Genomic DNA, 27570 nt, shown 5'->3' on the forward strand with positions numbered 1-27570 from the left:
TCACATATATACGACTTCATTTTATCTATAAAATTATGTTTAACGCTTCAATTTTTATTCAATTTTTATTAAAATAACTCATTATTGTCAAATATTTCAATTCTATAATCTTAATCAGAAATATCATAAAGTTTCGTAAAGATATCGAAACGATCGAAATATTCGAAACAATCGAAATATTCGATGTATAATTATGACACGTAATTGACATGATATTTAATTTTTTGAATAATTACGAATAATCATAGAAGGTAATTAGTCGTAAACATCGTATATCTGAAAAAACATTCTGATTTTATACGCGTTTATTGCGCGAAATTAGTTGCGAAAACTTCGGGCAGGTTCGTTTCGTCTTTGCGGCGTTCGGATAAGTTCGGTGGCACGCACGCTTTAGATGGTGGCGCGCACGTTACGAAGGGCAGTTCGCCTCCGGCCGTCGTGGAGTACGAACGTTTAATATATTTTTCGAGTAACGCGAGCCTTTATTACAGCTGTGTTATATTTTCGTGAAAGTTTAGTGTATAAATGTGTTATTGATTATTATTTTTTTTACAGTATCATTTATACGCTGTTCAACGTGACAATTCGTGAAGAATAGTGATCGAATGGTGGAGTCATCAGTACAGTCGACGTGTGTCTGGATTTTTACGAATCGTTTGAAGTATAGGTATGTACCATAGATAATTAAATATTTTTAATTAGTTAAAAAAGCGAAATTATAATACAATATTGTTAAATGGTAGTCTTTATTAATAATATGGATAGAATTTAGAATTATTTTTTGTTTATTCATTATTTATATCATTGATAGTGCATGTATTTCGAATTAAAGAGGTTATAGTAATTAGATTTCAAAATTAAATAATGAAAATTGGTTATATTTGAATATTGGTTTGAATAACTTGTAAAATATGCATTGTTAATGCATAATTTGTTATATTTATTTGAGTTAATGAATTCAATATTTTTTTTCTATCAAAATTAGAAACATAATTTTTATTATTGTGATTCTAAATTTGGCAGAAACCAATATTGAATTTTTTCTTTGCATCGAAATTTTTATAATATGCGTAAATGTAACACGAGCGTTGATTTAACAAAATTATTCATTTAATAATAATGAAACGCAATATTCTTCTTCGTGTACGATAACATTTTCATTCAAAGACCTAAACATAAACATAAAAACCTAAGACTATTCGGTGGCTATAGCAAAAACGGTGTAGATAAACATTCTAATTCTTGGAAGTCGATTAGAATTGTATTTAGTTTTTGTTTATTATTCATATCGCAATACGAAGGTAATATTTTTCTTTTCTGAAGAAAGTTATATCTTTCTTTTTCATTCTCATTTTTAGTAGAGTACGATTTAACTTTTACAATTAGATTTACAATCAGAAATTAATTGGAAATATTAATTAATTTGCAATTATTTGTTTCCTTTTTCAATCTAATTCTATTTGAAATTAAATTACAAATTACATAAATTAAAATTTAGAAAAGTAATAATCTTTGTATAAAATCTTTTCTATAAAATTAATCGTTCACGAAATTTGACAGATACTTAATTATCCTATGATTAATAGAACTTACAGAATGATCAAATTATTCATCTATAATTAATAATTCCGTTAACGTATCTGTATCTTCATTCATCTTATCCAATTCATATTTAATTCCCCGAATATTATTAATTGGGCAAGAAATTAGATATATTTTCAAACGCGATGGTCAAATTTGTTAATTATTTTAAATAAAATTCTGTAACTCTATCGAAAATTAATTATCGGATAACAAGGAACTTCCGATTTCGTGAATTCTGAGGTAATAAATATTATAAGATTTAGATAAATCGTAAAAATTCGCGATAGGTGAACTATTATCTCTGTCTAGATGATTCACAGAGCGGAGAAATAAACGGCTCGATATTCCCTTGTGTATTCGCGAGTCGTGGTACGCCACATTTTCCCCACAAATTGTTTACGTCTTTTATTTCCGGAAAGTGAGCTACGCTGTTACTGTTCATACTGTCACGATCCTGTCAGTATGCTCGTAGAGAATTGATAAATGATAGCGTTGGAATAATTGATAACGTGATAACGTGAAAATCTTACGTCTTGGGGAAATTTTAATTGAATAATTTTGAATTTTAATTCTTATTAGTTAGATACACGAGATGTTTCGAAATTATGTTTGTTGAGAAATTTGGATCAATGAAACGCGGATAAAGGCAAACGAGATAGTACATTATTTTAATGAACGTTAATTAATTATCTTTATTTTAGATATTTTAGAAATTTTAATAGTTAGAGGAAGAAGAAAATGTTTTTTCAAAGGATTTCTTTTGAAAAAATATTTTTATGTATTATTATTCGTTTTGATTATTCTTCAAGCTCACTTTCATTTGTGTTATAATATTTTATGTAAAATTTAAAAACGTCTATGATCTTTTTTTTTTTATGTTAATGAACGTTTCGATTGTCGTTGGTTGCAAAAAAAAAAATACCTAGAATATTGTGACTTGAAAAAGCTTTTGAAAACTGGGTTGCGTTTAAACCTCTTTTAGAATTCAGCGAATCGTCAGGACAAAGCTATTCGTTTCCACCGCGTTATTTATTATAGCTTTTTCAAAAAAAAAATAAATAATAAAAAATAAAAAAAACAGTTGGAGGCTTAAAAATTGTATTTACGATGAAAAATATATTTATAGTTCGTTTTAAATGAATTATTAAAAAAAAATTATCTTTATTTTTATTCATAGAATTTTTCCAAAAGTTTTCTTCTTTTAGTAACAAATGCTAAGATTCCAGGGAATTATAAATTTTCATTGTATTAAAAATTTCATTTTTAACAATTAAATGTACAAAACATAATAAATATTTTTCTCAGAAGCAAATTTTCAAAAATTCAAAAAATTTTGATAAATGCCAATAGTCAGAGAACGATAATTTCTAATCTCTTAGATTAGAAATTTCGTTTATAACAATTTAATTATATTTATAAAATAGATTCAAAGTTAAAAATGAAAAAGAATTAAATTATTTCGACAAATTTTTATATTCACAAAATTTTTTGATTCCATTAATATTGATAAATATAAAATTTATCAATGGAAATTAACTTTTCATTAAAAAAATTTTATTCATTTCCCTCCAATTCGTTTAATTAAATATTTTTTAATTGTACATTTAAATCGAACTATCCTAAACAAACTTGGCACAATGAGATCGACGAGTTTTAACAGAAATAATCATAAGGAGGTACGCATTAATTTATTTTAACCGGTATCTACGGAAATCGAGGAATTTGAAAGAAACGGGGAAACGAATGGAAGAATGCTGGTCGTTTATTCGAAATTGTTCCGTGGATTTCCCGCCGCGTAGCTTAACTATCAGGAGGAGACGTGCAACCGACTCCCTTGGGAAATTACGAATTACATGTTTTTCAATTAAATATACCGAGACTCGTCCATGGGGAAATACAGACGTTGTACGCCGAGAGGGGTGACGAAAAATCAGCCGCGAGATTCGTGTTTACTCGTTGATCGAGAATTTCGTAGTAATTTTATTAAATTTTATTAAATTCGATATCGATATCGAAAGGGAAAGCAGTTTATTTTTAATTACGTACATTGAATTTAATATATATTTTATTAATTTAGATTTTTTTGAGAATAAAAGTAATTAGTTTTGTGAAATAATGGAAATTATATGGGCGTTGATCGAATTACAGCTTGTTTGTAGGGTTCTTAAAAAAGATTATATATATTTTCAATATTTTTATAGAATATTGAAAGTATTTTTTTTCGTTGTTTTCGATTAATTATGTTCTTAAAATAAAATTGGGATGGAGATAAAATTATTTGTGTTTAGAGTGAATTTTTTTTTTTTTTTCATATTTATACGATTCAGAAATTAATTTCATTTTGTAAAATTATCGGAAATATTCTTTCGTTGGTTGTTTTGGGATTTAGTAATTAATTTATATAATTTATAATATATTAGTTTTAGAATAGGAAGATTATTTATTGGAATTGGCAACAATTATACGTTTTTACAATATTTTCGCGACAATGGAAATTCACTATCTACATTGTGTCTAAAGAGAACTGTATAGGAAAATAATTGATTCAGTTTATTCTTTTTTCCTTCGCGAAGATTAATCTTACATTGTAAAACGGATTACATCCATCGTAATAGATTATTTTTAATGATAAAACGATACAAATGATTTCACGATGGGTATTACACCATGATTGATCACCGACTCTTATTGAATTTGTCCAAGGATAAATTGCCATTCCATTACTCACGAGAGTTGTGCGAGTTGTATCGAAATCGGATAAAAATATTGCAGATCTTTCAAATTCCCCCGATAATTTTTTAAGAAACGATAGAAAATCCGTTTTAAAAATACAACTTGATTTCCACGAAAAATCAGAATTTCACGTGGACGAAATCCACAGTAATATCTACATATTACGAAATTCAACTAACGAGAGGGAAAATCATACATCGTGGAATGAAACGTTGAATATATATTTTCCAATTCATTTTTCCTTCTCGTCTCTCTGTATTGGCATTTTTCCAATAACGTGTTTACCTTTCGTGAATCAACAGTTTCCTTTTTTCCCTCCCCCTCCAACCGATTCCAATTACAAGATCATTTTCCCATCCGCCATTTTATACGAATCTTTCTCAATGCTCAGCTTTAATTAATTGAAAAAAAAAAAGGGAAAAAAAAGAAGGAAAAAGTGTTGTTAGAAGTTGGAATGGCCCAGAAAGGATACTCGAAAGATTTTTCTTGTTAGGAAGCAGTTTCGAGTGGTTGTTTAAGTCCGTTCCGCAAACGCTAGGCCTTCACGTTCCATTTTACTCTCTCCCCTTTTCTTCTCTTTCTTCCTCCATTATTTCTCTCTTCCTTCCTTCCTTTCACGGATCGTTTCTTAAGTAGCGGGTAATTAAAAGTTCGAACCAACCACGATTCAACGGGGGTGGAAGGATCGGCGCTTCCTCCTCCCCTCGTTGACGAGTGACGCCGAGGATAGTGGCGATAGCTCGTGACTTTTTCTCGGCCACCCTCTTGTTTCCCTTTTTTACCGATCGAGCTTTTTGCCGAGAAAGTTTCCACCCTGCGCCCGAGGTCGCGACAGGTTCGACGGCCCGACGAGAAAAGTTGAAAAATTCCAACCGCGGTTTCTGAGCGAATGCCTACGGTTGTCCCACAACGTTCTTTGATGTTCTCTCGCCTTCTTCGAATGCTCTTCACCCGGGACCCCGGAAAAACTGTCGTCCCGCTTTTAAAACGGGGAAAACTTCTCCCTCGGCGGTTACCAATGAATTTCGACTGAAAGAGATGAAAGCAGCGCGGAGCATGGCGAGGGATTTAATTACTTCTTTCAGACGTGATTTCTAGGTTAGTTCGTTCCTTTTGACCTAGTACATATAAATATGCGTGGTGTCGTTATAATTTATGATTCGATCATTTCGATTTTTTCTTTTTCTTAGAGAAATTTTTGTTTAAATATTTTTAATAGTAGCGATTAATGTCATGATTCTCGTGATGCAAAATTAACTTAGAACATTTAATTGTTATATCATCGTAATTCGACGTATAATTTTCGAATATTAATGAGATAATAATAGTAAGGATATCTGATAAAATATGCGGGGAAGTTGGAAAGAGGGTTTGAAAGAGGGTTGAAAAACGTGGCATTCTTCATTGGAGCATTGCCCTCTGGATAAGTGGGGGATGCGTTAATGGGTTTCTAGTTATGTGGAAAAACCATTAAAACGTTTTCCACCACTCGAAGAAATTAATTCCAATTGCTATTATCGCGGCTAGGTTGAAAAAGGGTGCCTACCATCTAGCTAGTGATCACGGTGTGTGGGAAGGGATACCATTATCGCCACCGCATTTTCTACCTCGGAGAAATCGCGAATTCTTTTTTCGTACTTGGCATTCTCGCGTACTTATGGAATAATCGAATAATGGGAAGCAATACGATTCCTATTCTAATGTCATTGATGTCCGTTCCAATTAGATTTTTATGAATGAATGACATAGGAGAAATGTTAATATGGTAGATATTACGTTCGCTGTGAAACGAGTTTATTCTTCAGGTTATGAATTATCTTTTTCAAAAATATATTATTCTTAGAGTTAGTTACATACATATATATAGACGTAGAGATTTTATATTTTATTTCCATATATTTAATTTTTATAGTCAATCGAAAATTTGAATACTTTTTGTAGTTATTATTGTATGTAATTGATAAATTAATTATTAATTAGGTATTCAAATTTTCTGAATATTTTTCATAAAATATATCGATCGTTTTTCAACGCGAAATTGTTTTCGATTGTTGATATTCGAATTTAATAAACGGCTCGACTACATGCTCGACAAACGTGCCCCGATATTTTTATAATCGATCGTAAATATTCATTTTTACACCGGTGGAAGATAAAAATAATAAACGTTCGAACTGGAAAATGAGTACGAGAGCGTGTCGACACCTTTTATACACAGTACGCTTCTCTTTGTTCCATGGAACAGTAATTTTTACATAGTTTACGCCATATTCTCGATCGATACGATCTCTATTTCCCCCGTCTAAGTCTTTAATATCTTGAATCCCTGATATTATCCTTCTCATCTCGTCCATGCTTCGAGAAATAAAGATCTTTCATTGTTATCCTCTCTTTCTCATTCCTTCTCTCCCTGTGACCCAGTTAAAGGAATAAAATGGCCCTCTAAAAGGAGCTCATTAAAATATTCTTGAATAAATCGACCTCTTTGCTAACGAAGCTTCGACGATCCCTCCAAGATTCCAAATTATAACCAAATTATAAACAAGAAGGGAAAGAGAAACGGAAAAAAGATACAAAGAAAAGTAGGTTAACGATCGAAAAGTTCATCGATGAATCAACGATGTTGAAAAGGGGGATACAAATTATAACCAAGCTACAAAAAAAAAAAAAATAAAGAAAAATCGTTGATCGATGGATCAAACGATGCTTGAAAAGGGGGATACGAATTGTAACCGAATGAATGAGAAAAAGAGAGAGAGAGAGAGAGAGAGAAAATAAAGGAAAAGTAGGCCAACACGATCGAAAAGTTATGGGTCGACGGATCAATGAAGGAGAAGGGGGGTACGAGGCAATTTGCGAGGCGCTACTTTCGAAAATCCTAGGATTTCAATGAGCGCCACAGCTGCTTAGAACGAGCGAACGATGTAAACTTCTCTACGGGCGGAAATTCGCGTGACAACAGGAAGTAGTGTCGTGGGAGAGAGGTCTATATTTACGAAGACGGAAATATATTCTCGCGCAAGTAAATTCGCCCGTTTACGTCGCCCACTTCGAAAAAGCTTCATTTCACCTTACATGCGCGTCCCTCAAACGTCACCTCCGCTAGGGAAACTCCCTTACAAGCTTGCGGTTTCATCGTATCGTAAAATTAAACCGAATGCGAGATGTACGAGGCAGCGAACATCAAACATTCGTGCTTAAGATCAGAATCGAAGATGGGTAAAGGGATGGAGAGAGAGAGAGAGAGAGAGAGAGAGAGAGAGAGAAAGAGAGAGAGAGAGAGAGTTTTATGGCATGATTTATCTCTGCCATATTCGATGAGGAGAAGGTGGAGGAATCCTAGGATTTTCGATACTTTGCTCGTGTATCATTTGTATATATTTAGTGAGCTGGTGTAGATTGTTGTTGAGAAATATTTTTCTTAAAGGGACACACTTTTTTAATTTAATCAGTTACGATTTAATCATTTATTTATTTGATCATTTATTATTTCATTTCTTTGAATTTGTTATTGTAAAATAAGATCATGATATGTTTCCTAGTAATAATGTATAATACACAATTATTTATTATAAATAAATGATTAACGTAGCTTACCAATGGAATCTGAAAATTAGTTTTTCAGAGTAAAATATAACTTTATATACGTGGGAGTAATGTGGGTTAATACATCAGGGGACTGGGATTATTACAGGCATTAATTAAAGAAATTTGAGAAACAAGAATTATGGCGCAAGTAATGGATATTACTAAAAGAAAAAAGCACATATGAAACTTTATTCTATCATTCATAAAAGTATAGATAGAAATTTCACGTCTACGATTCGAATATAAATTTTTAAACGCTCATTTCATTTTTCTAAAATAATTATACTGCTTCAAAAATAATAACAATTTAATAGAATAACAGAGTATTAACAAAATGGACATTTTAAAAAAATATTATCTAACTCTTCAAAATTATTTAATTCAATTCAATTATCAAAATTAATTTATCATTCGATCGTTAACTTCAAAAAATTTCATCAGTTTCTCTCGTTTTTGAATTTCGCGTCAAAAAGAAAGAGTTAGAACGCGAGCAGGATAATTTGCAGATTATTTTAATTGGATCCCGTTACCCCTCCGGAAAACATAAGAATCGAATGAAATCTGGCGTGCATATGTCATCCATAAAGTGGTCGGCCATGATCGTTAGCGCCGCTGGCCATTTAAAACAAATTCACGCCGTGGTTTTTCATCTCTGCTTTTTTCCCCCTTTTCGTATCTAGCCAGATCGTTGTCGGTCTGATCTGTTTCGCAGTCAACGAATTCCGTACGCGTCCGTGTTGGAACATCCGGTGTTCCGACACCAGCATCGATAAAACTAGCTCAGTGACGTTTCTGATCCGGTAAACAACTGGCTGGCACTATTCTTTGTTCAACCAAATGCCAGTTTCGAAAACGATGAACGGCCGTGTCCCATCAGTGCTCTGGCATCGATCAGTTTTACTTTATTTTTTTCTTTTTTCTTTCTTTCTTTCTTTCTTTCTTTCTTTTTTCTTTTTGTAAGAACGATTCCATTGAAATGCGGCTGTCGGATGTTAGGAAATGAATTCTAATGTTTGTTGTAGAGATATCTTTATTTGGAAAAATGATGTTCAGTTATTTTATTATTTGAGAAAGATGTATTTCTAGGAATTAAATATTTTTGATATTTTAATTTAAATTTTATTTAATTGTAATTTTAGAATAGTTTGAAGAATTAGATCTTGGAATTTATAACTTAGTTTGTATTTGCAATCCTAAATTTCAAAAGCTAAATCTTTGGTATTTTCATTCAAATTCTATTTTATTCTAATTTTGTTCATAAAGTCTTAGGTTCAATTAATTTAATTTCTTTTTTATCTTGATTTTCTTTTAGAATATTTTAAAATCCTACATTTTAGAATATAGATTCTTCTAAGATCTAAATCCTCTGGTATTTTTATCCAATTTTTATTTTGAGTTTCTACTTTTTCTATTTTTATTTAACGATAAATATTACGTCAAAATCTTTTTCTCTTTGTCCTTTGTGAAAGAAGATTATTTATTATTTGATCCTGAACGAATGTTACTTTCACTTTGACAAAGTTTTCAAAACTTTCCTCCATTCAATTGTTTATTCGCGATTTCATTGGTGGGAATCAGTGCAGGGAATCCCGAAAATTCTCATTGCGTATTAAATGGCACTTATGGGGTGGTGGCACGTGATGGTCACTGCAACTCCCAAGAGAAACACGATAAAGTCAAACTCGACGGTACCTCGATAACTCGCTTTATCAGAGTTGGATTATTCGCTTTCGTCAAACGAGCACGACTAATCATCAGTGAAATATCCTAAGTATAAACGTGAAAATCGAGATTAGATAAGACACTTTGACTATTATGCGTTTCGATGATTTTCCTTTTTTTACAATCTCAAAATTTTATAAAGAGAAACGAGCATTAAACACGATTGATTTGATAATTATTTTATATTAAAAATTATTGGATATTAAAAATTATTGGATAACGTAATTTTACTAACCAATCTCTTTGAAAAGATTTCCAAATTCAATTCGATTAGAATATCGTTATCAGAAAATTATTAAAATCAAAAACTTTGATTACAATTACAATTAAATAATTACAATTAAATCTTCATTGTATTTTTCCAGAGTGCTTAATATACCAACGATGGAATGGCTGGAGAGCAGCATTCCTTCGTCCAAGGACACACGATGATGGATACGTGAAAGTTTGAGTGCGACAGTGATGCCGGTAAAATAGGACAAGCGTATATCGATAGATTTGTGGACAAATCGTATAAGAATGTGTCGAAGTTCGGGAGAAGTTTCCAGTGGAAAAGAAAGGAGAGGATCGTTGAAATCGGCGAGGTGATTCCTTGGGGATAATAGAATGTCTTCCTGAAGAGAACGAGGAATCTTATAGACGAAGATGTGCTGCTCGGCCGGCCCTGGTGGTATCAGATTGACCAGGTGTGGTGTCGTATGCGGAATTGCAGCGCTTGCAGCACTGAGCACAGCGCTTTTGGGCCCTGCTTGGCTTCACACCGAGGAGAAGTTGAATATTCCTCAATTATCCCATAATTTGGCCAATGGTGTGAGTGTGCGTTTCAAGTTGGGTCTATTCAGGGTCTGCCCTATGATCGTGAAGCCTGCCAATCTGACAGTCCGTGAGTTTCTTTTTTTCTTTTTTTTCTTTTTATATTGTTACAACTTTTAGAATTAAGAATCTTGAATTAAGAATTAATCCTGTAACGAGGATTAATTCTATATCAATGATATTCTATGCCAATTGTTCAATTCTTAAGTTAGAAGCAAGGGAGATTTACAGTTAGATTAAATTCATAGAACATTGATTAGAAATTAAAAAAGGTGTGAGTAACAATTTTATTCGCACGACGAAATTTTCACTTCATTTCCTTAAGGAACAAAGGATAGGATAAGAGGAAAATTGTTAGGATTACAAGACTATCTGCATTCATTAAACTCTTATCTTCTCTACTTAGATCTTGTTAATAGTTTGACAGGATTGCATGACAACGCGATATTTTCTCGTTTTCAACATTTCATCCTTTCCGCGAACATTACTCAAATCAAAACTTTTTTATTTTCTGCGTCAACTGTCCGTGAAGTTTAAGCATAAAACATCCATTCGAAACTCTTTGTCCCCAATTCTTTGATTTTTCGTAAGAATTTTTATTTTTCGAATGAAATAATCTTTACAATCCAAATTCTTTTAAATAAAAATTAAACAAACAATCCAATACCATCATTATCGATCAATCATGTCGTGATAAATTTAAATTTTAATATCATTTCTAATGTTTCAACGATATTATTCAAAATTAAAAATTCACTTTTGCTCACTGTAATTCAATTTTTTTTAAGGAAAAACATATCGCAAAATTACCACCATCGTCCTACAGACAAATTTTTTGTTCAACCATTGGAGGAAAGCCAAACATTGAATCCCGACACACATTTCCAAGAGCAGAGGGGGAGGGAATAAAACGCGACGACGTCAATCCCTAGTAAATCATCCAACCATCCCCCTTCTCCCCTGTAAACTCTCCATCCGTACGGAGATGATGTCTATCAGGCATTTTCACAAAGTCAATATCCAGTCCAGAGTTAATCCCGGAGATCTCTCCCGGTTGATCTTGCAGTCTTCAACAGAATTTCATTCCCGAAAACTTGCCTCTCCCCCTCCCCCTTTCGGTAAGTTCAACACCACGACAAATATAGAAAACATCGTCCAAAGTTCCTCCTCTTCCGTTTCCTCGAAGCCCCTCCGCAATCGCAACTTGGACTGATAGAGGAAGATAGGGGTGGCGAGGGAGGCGAGGGGAGTTTCGAGAACACCTTTATCCAAAGACTTCGAAATTTTCTGTCGGCTTTGCGCCCTTCCCTTCTTATTCCACGAGGAGAAGGAGGAGGGGGGAGGGAATCCCGAAGATTGCCACCGCGTTTGAACTTTTCACGGGGGGGAAGAGGAGAGGACGCGCGATGTCTCCACGAGAGGAAATCTCGTAGGACAGGGAGGGAGGGAGGGTGGGGGCGTGCGCGACAGGCGAAAGGATTTTCAGGAACGGGCGTGGAACGAACGTAAAAACAAATGATAGTGGCTGTAAAGCGGGGTCTCGAGGAAAAGCATGGGGGAGGGAGGGGGGCACGCGGTTACAAGGGTGGTTGCAACCACCCGGACGATGACAATTTCTTTTTATTTTCGTTCCATCCCCTTTCGTTCGTCCGAAGGGGGAAGGGGCTCTCCACTTTCATCCTTTCCCTTTGCCCCTTCCCTTCTCTTCTCCCGACTTGGATCTTGTCCTCTTTCCTCCGGATCTCTCCGGTCTTTTCTTCTCTCCTTGCTTCCTAAGATTTTTTTTTTTTTTGTTCCATCTGTGCAGAGATCGTTTTGTGTATCTTTCGTGGAACGTGTCGATCTTGTTTTTCGCGATCGTGATTAATAATGGTGCGCAAGAATAGGCTTGATAAAATGGACGAACGAGTTTTGTTATTTTTATTCTATACAAAAAATAATCGTGGAGATAATTTGGTTTGGCGTTTGAAAGGGCGTATGATTAGATTATAAATAAATAAATAAATGCAAATTTTATTTTTTTAATTTTATTATTATTTCACGTAGATACAGTTATTATTGTTATTTTAAATTAGAAATTTTTCCAAAATCTAATGTAGATTATGAACAGATGAGGTGAGATAAAAATCTTAAATTATCTTCTTATGAATTCTTCGAGTTAAAATTTGTCGTAAGAAATATTTCAATCCTCCTGTCTCAACAAACTTTCTGCCTCTCGCGTTAGTAAACAAATAGGATTGTACAGTCTTTGAGAACAGATTTTTCCTTGTGCAAATATTTTTAATACATTCCTCCATCGTCCTCGAAAGATTCTCTTTCTAATTAAAAACGACACTGCTTTGAGCTTTCGTCTCGTTAACGCTCCATGCGAGGGCATTCCTGTGCCACAATGATGTAACAAACTTCGGTTAATCTTTTAAGCCGGATAGCCCAAGTTTCGCGTTTCAGTTCGTTCGTTATTTTCTTCTTCACCGAGTGGGGAAGGAAACTCGGATCTTGAGTTTCGATGAATGGAAGGGAAACGGGAAGGGTCAGTTCGTGAAAGTTGCACAAGCGGAGATCCCCTTCATCCTTTCTTCGTGTATGTATTCCCTTGAGGTCTTGTCTTGCTCGATATTATTTTCTTCCTCGATTTCTTTTTTTTTTTGTTTTCTCCTCGTCTCGACGATCCGACGTACCAACACGGATGGCGCAACTGTAAGAAAAATTCATTTATCGAAATCGAACGCGGGGGGGAAATTAAATACAATCGAGAGGAACGATGGTAAATTGGAGATTGGACGTAAAAAGATTTTCATAATAAATTATATAATATCGTAGATTCTTATATTTTCTTGTAACACTTGTTTTCGTTGGTTAATAGGGTTAAATATATTGGAATCGTGATGTATCATGCACGAGATAATAATTGTAGTGTAATTTTAATGTAAATCGAGATTTCGAGATGACAATTCTTCTCTTTTATTAATCCTCCATTATTATATTAGAAATTAATTAGTTAAATTAAAATCAATGATTGAATAATATCTATATATAACAACATCAAACGCATTTATATAGATTAATTCAATTGATAATATCGAAGCATTATAAATGACGGGCTACAGATATGTGTAAACGGATTAATATCGGATACAATTCTTCATCGAATCATTCATAATACTACAAATCATTTCATTATATATATAATCTAAAAAAAGGGAAATACAAGTTAGACTTAGAATTAGGATAAAAAATTATTATTTTGAACACTACTCACCATTTGCATTTTACGAAAGTATCCCTCGATGCCTTCCTTTTTTCCCCATGTTTTCAACAAAATTCCTTCTTTCCTTCCTCTTATATATATCTCTCTCTCTCTCTCTCTCTCTCTCCTCAAACAAGCGAGAAAAGTCTAGCTGGGGCTTTTCCCTCCAGTTTCACACGATTAATTTCCCTTATGCGATCAGAGTCGTTAGACCGAGGAAGATAAATCTGACGTGGCGCCTGGGGATTTCATCCCGGCTCGTTAAAAATGGAAATTACCGGCATTTTAAAAAGCTGATCTCACAGAGCGTGTGGAACAGGGTGGAAAAAGTTGGCGGAATTTGGCCAGGAACTCGTTCTTCCGCAAAATCTACCGGGTCTAACGAGTTCTTATTATCCCCGTCATCGTTTCGCCTTTTCCTTCCACCGATCAATTCTTCTTCCAAGAATCGTGGTTCAACGAATCCGTTGGTATCCGCGGTATTAACTCGTTGATTTCGAATCGCGGTGGTTCCGGAGATCGTTTCGAAAATGGCGAGACATTACTAGTTTTTGGTCTGACCAGTTCAGCTCGTAGTGCTGCTACTGGTGATCGAAATTGGGACAACGTGTTATTGGGGGACAAGGTGTAGAATACGCGTTAGCGCGATTTAATGATCGATGGATTGGTAATTACGATGGATTTAATTATATTGGCGATAGATTTTGATACTTACGTGCGTGGAAAATTGTAGGTCTCGAACGAAGATTTATGTTATTCCATTAGACATAGTTCTTAGAAAAATAATTTAAGGATTTAGAGATTTGATAATTTAATTATTAATTTAATATAATTAAATTTGATTAATGATAAAGGTTCGAAGATTTCAAAATTCAATTCTTTAGTAATTTTTGTAATAAATTAAAGTAAATATTTTTTTATAGACCGATCGATACGTTTTCTTATTTTTTCACTATATATATATAAAATATATATATCGTTGTAAAATGATTACAACACAAGTACAATGATTATAAAATATTTCAATTTTGATTTAGATTTGCAATAGTTTTTCTTCGCGCGCTAAATAGTTTTACGAATTTAGAATTAAAATATTTTTTTTCTAAATATTTTAATCTTTTTTGTTTCAAAATTGAAGTTAAAGAAAATATATAGAAATTACTTCAATCTCTGTTCATTTCTGAAAGATCACGCATCATCATCCGATATCGTTTAATTCTGTTCAACAAGAGATATTTTTCTATCTTCGAGCATTTAAAGAGTGAGCCTAATTGAGCGAAACATCTGGTATTTGAGGGATTTTTGCGTACAAGAGATATATTTCGCGTTAAAATTATACATTTGGTTAAAATAGAAAGTGTATAGGGTACTTTGATGTCTCTGATTATACAGCGTTATTCGTATTAATGATCGGTGTATTATATGTTGCTGACTGTTAAACCGAATTCTATGTCACGTATTGATCTAAATCGGATACAAGGGTGCACTGATTGGCAGACCTGCGAATGATTAAACCACGCTAATTGACCGATTACCGCAATTTCGTGTCAACTAGCGTAATGGTAGTCTTTAAAGTAATCAAATTACGTCATGAACAAGTAACTAAGCTACATATCGGTTTACCTACGTTTCGCGTGAAAATCGCATAGCTGGAGATTAATATCGTGGATAACATGCGATTCATTATTTTCTTTGTTGTTCCATAGAAATTTCTAAATTAAACTGTTTAACGGGCAAGCAATCGAATCTATATGAGAGGTTTTTAATTTTTACAAGATTTTATTTTGAACCAAAGTTGAATTGCAGATAATTTGAACACTTATCAATCATTTAATTTATTTCTTCATTCTTTTCTTTTTCTTTTTTTTTATTTGTTAGATAATAATCTCAGTCACAAAAAATCTTTCATTCGAATACATAAATTATTCAAAAATTAAACTGATCGATGAATTTTGTAAAGATTTCATTCAAAAAAATCAAGAATGATTTTTATTCTTGACAGAATTTTCAAAAGGAAATCAATGTAACAATAAAAAAAAAAAAAATCCACTTAATTTCGTCATCCAATTTAGAATTTCGATAGAGAAGAGAAATTTCTATAATTTTCTACATGGACAGTTAACGATTGGTTTCCAAAAAAATAGCTTTCTCAGCATTTGTTTCCCCTTTTACTCGAAACGTAAACGGCTTCCGATATCGTTTCTCAGGGATCAGGGACAAAAACATTGACAAACGACGTCGTGATATTATAAAACAATTGATGAATGGCTCGATAGCCAAACGGATAGTGGTGAAATATAGCGCGTGTTTCTTTCCATCGCTCGTAGCAAATCCTTTGTCTTTCCTTTTCATTTTCGTTTCTTCTTTTATCAACCGATCTTTCTTCTTGGCGCGTGCCTTCTTCTTCGTGCCAATCTGATAAGTCGCCTCTTCGATCAAGACAAATCGCTCGACGTCCCCATAGTTTTATGATCTAATTAATCGTCTAACAATTCTCGACAATTGACGTATATTACTTATTTAACGTGAGCTCGAGTTGAATAATGGATGTTTAAATCTTTTTATTCGAATCTGATGTTGGTTTCATCAGAGAAAACCAGTTACAATTGCGTTTCGTGAAATTTTCATTTTTTTGGAAGATGAATTGAGGTGAAGGGAAAAAGAAAAATTTTGGTAAAATGGGATAATTAGATTATTCTTTGAGCTAGACGGATTAATGGTTAAATTGTTAATCGTTCGAGTACGAGAATGGGGACGTGAGCAAAAGGACATGGTCATTAAAAATTCGTTTTGACTTTAGATTGCTTTGATCGTGGAATTTAAGGGTAGCAGATGGTAATTTCTTGGTAGAGCAAATTTTGTGAGTACAAATTTCAAGCAGTATAAATTTGGTATATTGGCAATCCTTTGAGAGTCAAACAGCTCAATTTGATATTTTATATTTAATTTTTTTTACTGTTAAATGTACATTAAAAGTAAAAAATAATTGTAGAATATCGAGTTGAGCTGTAAAATAAGTTTTACCTTAAATCTTTGTATCTACCGTCAAAAAATATGTTAATCCAATTATTATTATTCGTTTATTTTACGATTTTTATCAGTCTCGATTCTCTTGGAAAAATCAAAAAGACAAAATTCATTTCTAAAATGTCAGATTACGTGTGTGAATTATTCTACTTTGTATTTATGACATTTAGAAGAATACAACGAGAATTAAGGTAAAATTACAATTTGCATTTATATTGAAGTAGAATGAAGAAACTTTTATTTGGTAAAATGGAACTAGCAAGAAGAAAGCCCGAATAGTAAATGCAGTCTGTCGAAAAAAGTTTTGCAATATTTTAGATTTGAACTAAAATTGAACTCGTGTTTGATTCACGAACTGTTCAAACTATGAAACCATTTGTCTGTAAGTTTCTAATGGTATTCTGTCAGGGAAAGTATATGTCGTTGAATACCCAAGCGGGCAAAGAGTCTTTAATTTATTTAGTAGATTCATTGGTGGTTAAGTTAGGTTAGGTGAGCAAACAGGGTGCAACAGAATAAAGATTATAGCGTTCTATTTAATGCATCAACTTTACCAAGTATATGCATACAGATATGTATAAAATATTATTTAGAAAAAATTTTCTTTTTCTTTTCGTCTTTTTATGATATTTATTAAAGGATATAAGTTGTGTAGGTTTTTTTCATTTTTTCATTTCTTTTAGTTTTAGAACGGATATAATCTTTTCACATAATCATCGGCATATTCAAACATATCCACCCTGTACACGTTATTTTCTCTGATACAAATTTTTCATTGCAAATGTAAAAAGATGCCAGCAATTCTTTTCTTCAGAAGAAGACATTTTTACAATTATCAGTCTCATCACTGCTCTCGTTTTCTCTTTAAAAAAAAAAATATTTGCCCCACTGCTATCTTCAATCTTTCATCCTCTTTTTCTTCGCTCAAGAAAAGAAATAACCCTTTCGAAAAGAGTTATTGACTGTAGACCCATTGGAGCTCAATTTAAATCGTCTAATGACTATCTCTCTCTCTTTCTCCTTCTCTCTGCGGACGAAAAGAAAATTCGACAATATAAATCGCGACTGTCTCGACACTGTTCCACCACAATAATGAGATTATTTGTAATTCCAGCGCCGACTGATCAAATCTTCCTAATTTCCTGGATCTTACCCGCTTAAAATTCCGCTCGCGGAACGGTGTCCGCCTTCTCTTGGGGGGAGGGGAAACGCGCCCAACCGAAACGACTCTACCTAGGACTAGGTAGAACTGTTGCAGAAGAAAGCTTTTCGTTGCCAAGAGTGGAGAGAGAGAAATAAAGAATAGAGAAGGGGAGGGAGGGAGGGCTTAAGAGGGAGGAAAATTGAAAATAAACGCGCAAAACGCTAACGGGGCCGCATTAACTTCTAACGAGTGCTCTGAATACTCTAAATTAAATCGTTGAGCTGCTGAGAATTCGCGGATTCGAGTAAAATTGAACCTTAGTCCCGGATTTAGATCTCCTTTCCTTTGGCAGATAATTTTGGGGAGGAATAATTCCGTTTGGTAGAAGTTTGTAGATGGTAAGGTTTTTGTTTATTTTTCTCGAAGTTGGGGAGAGGATAGTTTCACTATATTTTTCTTATTTATTATTCAAATTTCGTTTGTGTAAATCGTGAAATTTTTGTTTCTTTTTTTTTGTAAAAGATATCGCTCGATAATATATATCAGTATATTAGGTTTATAATAATTTGAAGAAATTTTCTAATTTCATTGTTATTATTGCAATGATAATTTTTGATATATCGTTTTCATTGAAATTTTCGCGTTGTAAATGTGTTCGTTAAATTAGAATAAAAATTCGTTTCAAATTATTTCAATTTGTAAATAATTGCGCGATGTAAAGTTATAATATCAACAATATTTGTAAATTTGATTTTCTAGGCATAGTATTAATTACATAGTAATAATTATATTGTAAAATTGTAATATCGAATTTCGTTGTATGATGTAAGTATATTGCGTTTATTAAATTAGTTTAGAGTTCGTGTAAAATAATCTATTATTCAGAACTTAATTAATATAATTATTGGAAATCAATTATTGCACATTTGATTTCAAGATTAGATTCGGTTTCGTTATTAGTTTTGTTTATTATTAATAAATTCGATAATCGATAATTTACATATTTTTTGAATAATAAATGTTTGGTTCGAATATTAAAAAAAAAAACATTTCACTTTACATGATCGTAAAGATAACTCAAATATCAAAATTCAACTTATTCATTCTTTCTCATTCCGTATACATAATATATGAAAACTAACAAGCTCTTTGCTCAAGAAACAACCGCAAAGTTCTGTCAAGTTTCTTCCTTTGTAATACACCAGAGGAACAATAGGCAACTTGCAACAAACTTTTCTTGTTGCTCGCAAAATTAAATCGGTGTATAGATGATAAAAACTTCCTGAAAAGTCCTCAGTTTTCTTTCTTTCTTTTTTTTTTTTTTCCTCTAGAAGAGTTTTTCGAGCTTACATTTTTTTGTTCCCCCTCATTCACCAATCTTTCTCCCTCCTCCCTCTTCCAATGACACGATACCCTCTTGAACTTCTCTTTAAATCGAGAAAATAGTGTTCCTCCCTTATCTTCATTGTTTTTTCTCTCCTCCCCCCTCGATTTTTTCACTTTCCTCTCCCGTTGTTTCTCGTTATCTCCGATCCATCCGGTGTCTCTGTCGCGAAATCCTCTTTCTCACTCCCCCTCCCCCGCGATTTAATCAAAGTCTATCCCTGTTCCGTGTCCTCCCTATCGGTCTCTCACCAGCCGAGGCTTTTCTTTTATTTGCGCTCGAGCTTGCGGCCTCGATCCCCGCCTCCTGGCTAGTTGTTACTCTGGACAAACGGAAATTTGAATAATCCTGTCCATAAGCCGTCGTTAAATGCCGGCTTAAAAATGAAATTTGATGTTGATCGTGGACAGCGCGCAATATGTTAGTCATTGCAATTACGCGATTGCAGTTGTTCGGATTATTCAATTATTGGATACGCGTGGTGGAGAAAAAATAGGGGATGAGAGAAATTTCGTGGACGAAAGTGTGAAATTAATTTTGTTCGCCGAATCTTTTTCTTTTTTTCTTTTTACTTATTCCGTTTTGGAATTGGAATATTTAAAAAAAACGAGGGATTATATGGAAAATTTTTAGGATTGCGACAGTAGTTGAAAAATTCCTTGGGGATTTTGGGCATTTGATAATAGTTTCTCTTTTCTGTGAAAATTGGTTAAGATAAAGGGGTAAAGAGATTGGTGTGAATGCGTATAATTTTTGATGAGCAAAAACAAAATTTAAATAAATTTTAATTGCATATTACTTACATGGAAAAATATATTGGCAGCAGAGTACGAAAATTAAAGTGTTAAAAATATATATAGTGCAGAATTTTGCGAGAAAAATAAAATTTTCATTTTTGAAATTTGGTTAAGATGGTATGATCCTTTCATCTGAAGCTTTTTGTGATGAAAGAGAGAACGTAGAAAAATGTTTTGTAATTCCATGTAAAATTATATCCGTATTTTATTGAAGGTAGGCGTTATACCGGATAATATCAAAAAGAAAAAAAAAAAAATGAAATTTTAAGCGAACTGTTCAAAAATGCTTGATTTTTCTATTTCACGTGAAATGTCGGATAAAAGTATGCATGCACAATTTCATTGAGGTTTTACATTTGCATATGTAAAATTCGGGCAAGGATGCTCATCAATTACACGCATGAACATGAAAAATTTCCCTTTTCGTTGCTTTCCAATTTTTCCCCCTGTCGCTTTGATTTCCTTATACACGTGTAACACACATAAGTCCAATATTTTCAAACGGAATGAATTTTAAATGTACTAATAAAAAAAAAAGCAAAAAAAGAGAAAAATAAATATTATATATAACCAATCTTTCATTTTTTCACGTGAATCCGTGAAAAATATTCGAACAAATTCGATATATACGTTTTTTTTTTTTTCATTTGATTTCAGTTTTCCAAATTTTAAATTAATAATATATATATTTCTGAAAAAGATTACCAACGTGTCACCAATGATTCAGGCGATGAATCGAAATCGTCGTTAATTAAGAAAAGGAGGCGAAAGTACAATTTACGAAATTGGACGACTCGTGTTGATTGTTGTTTTTCATTTATGAGATTATCCACCTCCAGGATAAATTAAAGCAATTTCTGGCCGCAATAGAACTAAAAGCTTTTCTCGGACCTTCATCTTAAAAGCTTTCTTCGTTAAATATCGTTTCTAAAGGTGCGTCTGTCACTTACCTCCACCGTTAACGTCGAAACGCATTGTTATTGACACATTTCCTCTAGGATAAACATCGCGTTGTTTGACCGTTCGTTTGAAAAAACTTTATTTCATTTCCGTCACATTTACCCTCCTCGTGGACAATTCTCGCTATAAATCAGATGTGGGGAAGTTTACTTACGTGAAAAATCTAATCCCAACTCTTCTTTCCCCATCTTCACAACTTATTTTTGGAAACAATTTTATATCGAGACGATATAAATCTTACGAATCGATTTCGAGTGGATCTTTATATATATAACTCTTTAAGAAACTATTAAGAATTTTAATTAATTTCGCTTTCGTAGAAATCAATGAAAAAGTGGTATTAAAGAATTATTATTACTTCTCGCAGCAACCTGTGAAAAAATTCACGAAAAAAAATATTCTTTTTACGAAGATTTATATTCTAATGGGAAAAATTTTATTCTACATTTTTTTGCTCGTTTTTGTACGACGTAGAATAACCTCTGCTCAGAATTATTCCTTTTGCGGTAAGCTACTTGCATGTCGTAATTGTTAACATTTAAACCCTAATTAATTAGATTTTATTTTCACAATATCAAACATTTTATAAAATATTCAAATTACTTCAACTCAATTAATTATTACCACGATACAGAGATACTCGTCCTAATTATTGTGAAATGAAAACTATTCAAATTTGTGCGAGTATATCGAATATCAAATAAGAATGAAAAAAAAAAAGAAGCTTAAAAAAAGGAAACATAAGTGCCTCATCCGCCATATAATTTAGATAAACGGGGCGAACACGTTGGAGCGAAATCAGAGGCGAAGTCAGAGCGAAATTGGATTCAAACGGTAGTCAATGGGGGTAATTCTGGATCGAGCTTAACACACTTGACGTTTTCAGGATCGACGGTGTTGGAGGAGGGTTGGAGACCTCCTTTCGGTCGGTGGTTTCGAGAAATCCAGGAAAATCTGTGGGATTTTCTTGCGGCATTGTCGCAGACACCCGGGGAAAAAGGGAAAGAATGTCGTGGGCATAGGAGGACGGAGGGGGTGGCGGCAGAGTAAGCAGCAAGAAACTCGGATCGAGTGGGTGATGGGTCGGTGCCCCATGTAGCAGATGTTCGATGTGGTTCTCGTCGATTCGTGAATCGACAACCTCTCGACACGGGAAAACTTTTTTCGACTTACCACCTGATCCCTTCTATCCTCTACTTGATTTACAATTTTCGAAAGCTTTTAGCGTAATGGCCGTCCAGGGTTAAGCCTCTGCCAACTTCTTTCGACGTTTTGGTAAAAAAAGAAATTTTTACGTCTTTGTGCGATCGCCATATTTCTCGATTTGTTTTAATTTTTAGGAGGAAGGCCATCGAGGATAGATTTCTAGAAATTTTCGATATTTTTGACGGAAATTGTTTGTGTATTGTCGTCACGCTTGGAGGAAAAAGATTAGTGATCTTTAATTTTTTAATTGAAGTCGTTTCAAAATTTGAATTGAGAGAGAGAGAGACAAAAGTTATTAATTAGGATAATAATTATTCCATGAACATCGCGAAATTTCATTTTTCTTTTTATTTCGTTTCAGGTATAATAGGTAAATAAAGATGTTCTTATTGAGGGAAATTCTTATTAGGGAAAATCTCGTTACAATGAAATCTCGATAACCTCGAGGCCCTGCGGATAATCGAGACCTGAGGGAGAAATAAAAGACGTAATTTTGGGTAGAAAATAAGCTCTATGTATTATATGGCAGAAGATACGCATATTCTTTTTACAATATATTCATAGTTAAGAATAATCTATTCGTATTTTATGAATTAGATTATTATATTTCAATTTTTGCAATTACAGTTTCGGATGGTTTATAAAATATCTAGTATTTTTAGAAATAAATGGATCTGTTTGGGAATTGAAAATTGATCACAAAAACGCGGAAGATTTCCTCGTGATTTTTGGCAGTTAAATCGTAACTTTTTCAAGTGAATATAAAATGTAGTGGCTAAGTACGAACCGCTGTAAAGCATTTTGCATAAATTGGCAAGTTTCGGGCAAAAGCCACGATCGATAAATCAATCCAATTTCTACATGAATATTCCGTATTCAAAACTTTTCTCATTAATTCCCGACTTAAAAACTCCTGTCGTTTCATATAGCTCCACCAGTTTGATTCCACAAAGGGAACTTTCCAGTCGCAGTTTTTAGAATTAAACTTGGACGAAACAAAAATCGAGTTTCCAGTTTTCGAGGTAAAATTTCTGCAAAACGTGAAATATGAATCGATTCCAAAAATCGTACAAAACGATATATCAAACTTTCAAAATTTCCTTTCCATTGTCTCCCATGTTCACACAAACATTTCCATACTCGATTGTGAACAAATTTGTGTATCTCAGAATCAACGAAAAATTATTTTCCATTCGGAAAAAATTAAATTTCTATATTAACTTTCGTTCCATGTTGCAGGAAAGATCCAACCAAGGATTAATACACCGTATAGATTTTCCATAAACGCTCTCTACTTATTAATTTGAAAAAGGATATCCACTGAAACGGCCAGGTCAGTCAAATTTCGACGATGGACCCATCTACGTTTTTCGTTCAAATATTAGCACTGTGAAATCAGTGTCCATGTATCTCGAATAGGAGGATCGTAAGTTTTAATTCATTCATGAATAGGATTGTCTAGTTGTGAGTTAAATAGGCTAGATTCGTTTGAGTGGAAGTTACGAGTGCGAGATTATGCGATGATATGGATAAATGAAAATTAAACGGATGTGTATTTAACAACCGTGAATATTGAACGAGGAAATTTTATGAATATTTTTATCTTATATGTATATATATTTCTTTGTTTCTTGAGGGAATTTATCAAGATCAAGAGAGAATAATTTTTTTCTTTAATTCTAATTATTTTTAGAATAATATTTTCAAATAATATATTATGAAAAATATTATTTCTTATATTTTTAGATATTCGAGAAAGGTAATTTTGTATATTTTATTGGAATCAAATTAATATTTTTCTAAAAGTTGTTATTATTGATTTTTATTTTATTTTATTAGATTAATGAGGCTGTTCGAAGATTGTTCCATGTATATTTTCAGGTCGATATTCGTTAAAGATTGATCAAGGAAAATTTATCTCGTGATCAAGATACGTTAAATTCATTAGAATGGATGTGAAACGCCAGTCGTAGTATAGACCGTTGGTAAACATTCATTTGCAGGGTGTACTTTGCTGACAGTGTTCGGTTTATTTTAATGCATCTTCAAACGAGGATAACCCTGCTAGTCTTGCTGGTCTTGAAACAAGATTAAATTTATACGATGACTGTTTAACTTATAAGGTGAAACCACTCGCAAATGCTTCACTCAACGATTTAATTCCGATCAAATGAAAGTTGCAACCACTTATTTTCGAAGCGGACGAAATTATAAAAATAAGTAAGAAGTTACTGTTGTATTACATCTTTTTTTCTTTTTGTACAGGAATATTGTGTGTTGATATAACGATAAGTATTAAGGGTTAGAGAGAAAAAAAAAAACAAGAATTTTTCATCAATTTTCTTGTTTTCTCCTTTTCTCCAAGAAACAAAGTTGAAATTAAAATTTGGAATAACTTATCTTTAACGGAAACAATATTAAAAATTGGGTTGGCATTATATTAATTTTTCCCTAAATTAAATTCGCCAAAATTTTTTATCAAACTTTTATTTTCGCGGAAATTAAAAAGTTTCATTCGTTTATTTCCAAGGTAAACGCTTATTTAAAAATTTAAAAATGGAACGTTGCCATCGAACGAATTATTATTATTATTTTTTTTAAATTAAATTTTAATTCTCCACGAGATTTACCCTTTTTTATCCGGCCAATCTCTAAAGGGACAAACATGATAATTAAAAGAAGTAAGAGGGAATTTCATCAAAATGTCGAATCTTCGTCAATATTTTGGTTGCCAATCAACCAATTCGGATATCGGAATTCGATCTTTATCGGTCAATTTTCCGAGCTCACTCTCGCACAAGTATACAGGGTGTTTGTTTTATCTGAAACGTTTACAGTAAAAAAAATCTTGTAAGAAAAGTATATTAAGAAGTATATAAGTAATATTACAAGAACGCTTATGAAGAAAAAATTGTACTATCCCATTTAAGAAGAGATCAAAAATTGAAACTTTGTCGTACGACCCATTTATAGAAAACGCATCCCCCATCAAAACTTTTTCAAGGATATTTTTTTTTTTTCGTGACACCTTTTTCCCCGCAAGATGTTTCGCTTTTATTACGTTAGATTAAAGAAGAAAAAAAAAAAAACATATACACACACCCTGTATGCACATACGTGCACGCGAATAACCACGAACACAGACGTGTTTCTTGTCGATACGGATCGCATCGTTTGGTGGGTACGAAGCTATCGAATGCCAAACTTTCGAGCGTTTATTGCGCTTTGACCGTTCGACAGTCGCCTATCGCCATTTTCGACAGTTATTTGTTTCGAGAGGGTTGTAGAGGAAAAAGAACCGCGCTCTCCTTTTATAGTCCTGCTCTCGAATCGTTTCGAGAAATCTCGATACTCGGTTACGAAGATTATGGATTTATTTCGTGGAGACGTAGCGATATTTTTCTCGTTCTTGATTGTAAAAAAAAAAAAAAAAAAAAAAAGGAAAGGAGAGTGCTTGTTTTTAGATTATTGCGCGTGTTATTAATCGTGAATCGAACAGGATTAAGGGAAAATTTTTGGAATTTTTCTTCGAAATTTAAAGAAAAAAAGTTTTTCAAAATCAAATTTTAATGTCAAGTTATTTCGCTTTGAAGTATATTTAATAAATATCTCTTAAGCTATTTTAAATTTTCTCCAGTCCTGATTTTTCAGAGAAAAATTTTCGAAATTTATCGAATCTTTGAGTTACAGATAGGCGAGAAATTGGATGAAATTAGTTTCGAAAAAGCAATTTTTGCGAGGAATATATTTTTATGACACAGTTTAGGTAGAAGTAATAAAATGAATAGCAAGAAAATCTTTTTCCAAGATTACTTTTGTAGAAATAAAGATAAAGTGCCATTTTTGATAGCATATCCCATCAATTTTAACGACTTTGGTCTACTATTGCAGCTTTCGGGATTTCGTTTCACTACCATTTTTGACTTTTCGAGGAATCGAGGATATTTTTGAGAACAAATATTGTTCATGTGAGTGGAAAAAAATATTAATCCTTGCAATCACAACAAGATTAATACATTGAATTCGTTTCCATCGAATTTTTGATTAAAATTTTGATGCTTGGAAAAAATTGATTATTTTCGAACTTAATCCAAATAGTGGAAAAAATTATTTAGTAGAAAGAAGCCGTTTCTGATCAAGTTAATGGTACTAATAGCACGGTACAATTCACGGTGCGATCGAAAAATTATTTCCACCCCCTATTTTCGCCGAGATCGTAGTCAGATAGTTGGCGCGATCGAGCGAAATTACTTTTTTCATCGATCCACGAGATGCATTCAACTGGAAAGCGATAAAGCAGGTTCGTTATCAGCCACGATATCTTTGCTCGGAGCGGTAATCAAGTTTCAACCTTCCGGTCGCACCACGCTTCCGGCTTTCTAGTTTCCCTCGCGCTGCGGCTATTAAACAACGCAATCCGTGATTCCACTCGGCCGATAAATTAATTTTCCGGCTTCGTTAGCGCCATAATGAGCTCGTCATCCGTAATTCCCCGTCGAAATCTCTCTGGACTGAAAACGATGTCGCGATAACGACAACTGTGGTGGTGGACGATTCTAAATTTATCCTTTCGACTCGAGATCATCTTAAATTGGTACGTAATTATCTGTTGATGCATTTTTGTGGAAACATTGGATTGAATAATTTTTATTTTATTTGTAGGTTTTCTTTTATAATAATTTATCGATTAATAATGATGAAATAGGTGATTTTTATATCGAATTTATATTTTATTCGTTTGAATGTTAAAGCTTCGATTTTTATTTGAATCAATACCAATAACAGAGAAGACAATTGTACTAATAATATTAGTTCAATTGTAGAAGAGCTCTGATAATAAATTTTTGTAAAAAAATCTTGTGAAGAGAAATTGATAGCATCGCTTTTTGTACGTTAACGATAACGTAATATCATCGATGCATTTTAACCGATGAAGCAGTTTACCTTTTCGATATTTCTCGATACACCAGCAACGTTCATAATGACATTGTTGATTGGATGCATGCATAATTAATTTCTCAGAATCTGTCGTTACAGATCAAGTGATGGTGGAGCTGCGTAGCATAGCAAACAATAGATCGAATTTATTCTTTTCCTTCTACTTCTTCATTTTTATCACTGAAAATTTATTTTTCCCGATATCATAGTTAAATTCGGAAAACCAATAACCGTATCTTAAGAGTTAATAATAAAAAGCTAGTAAGGGAAAGTGTCGGAGAAGGCGTAATATATTTCGAGGATTTATACCCTCTCTCGAAAAAGAATTTCTCTTGACTAGAGTTATTGCTTTAACAGCCTCACTCACGTATATAACCGTTCACCGTATCTTGATATTTATGTTACCATAATTTATAAAAAAAACTTA

The 27570-nt window shown here is 33.0% G+C and overlaps 1 protein-coding gene across 1 annotated transcript in view; it reads left to right on the plus strand.

Moving 5' to 3' along the window:
- Window positions 1-491: 491 nt before the first annotated feature.
- Window positions 492-27570, plus strand: part of LOC122710570 — a gene marked incomplete at its 3' end in the record, with an annotated part of 118221 nt that continues 91142 nt past the window's right edge. The window contains exons 1-2 of the mRNA XM_043928495.1: window positions 492-667; window positions 9993-10510. Of these exons, the coding sequence (XP_043784430.1) occupies window positions 10273-10510 (238 nt within the window). The remainder of the gene's footprint in view (window positions 668-9992; window positions 10511-27570) is intronic.

This window comes from Apis laboriosa, unplaced genomic scaffold (genome assembly GCF_014066325.1).
Source record: "Apis laboriosa isolate Shangri-la unplaced genomic scaffold, ASM1406632v1 scaffold108_cov151, whole genome shotgun sequence".
Classification (NCBI taxonomy): domain Eukaryota; kingdom Metazoa; phylum Arthropoda; class Insecta; order Hymenoptera; family Apidae; genus Apis; species Apis laboriosa.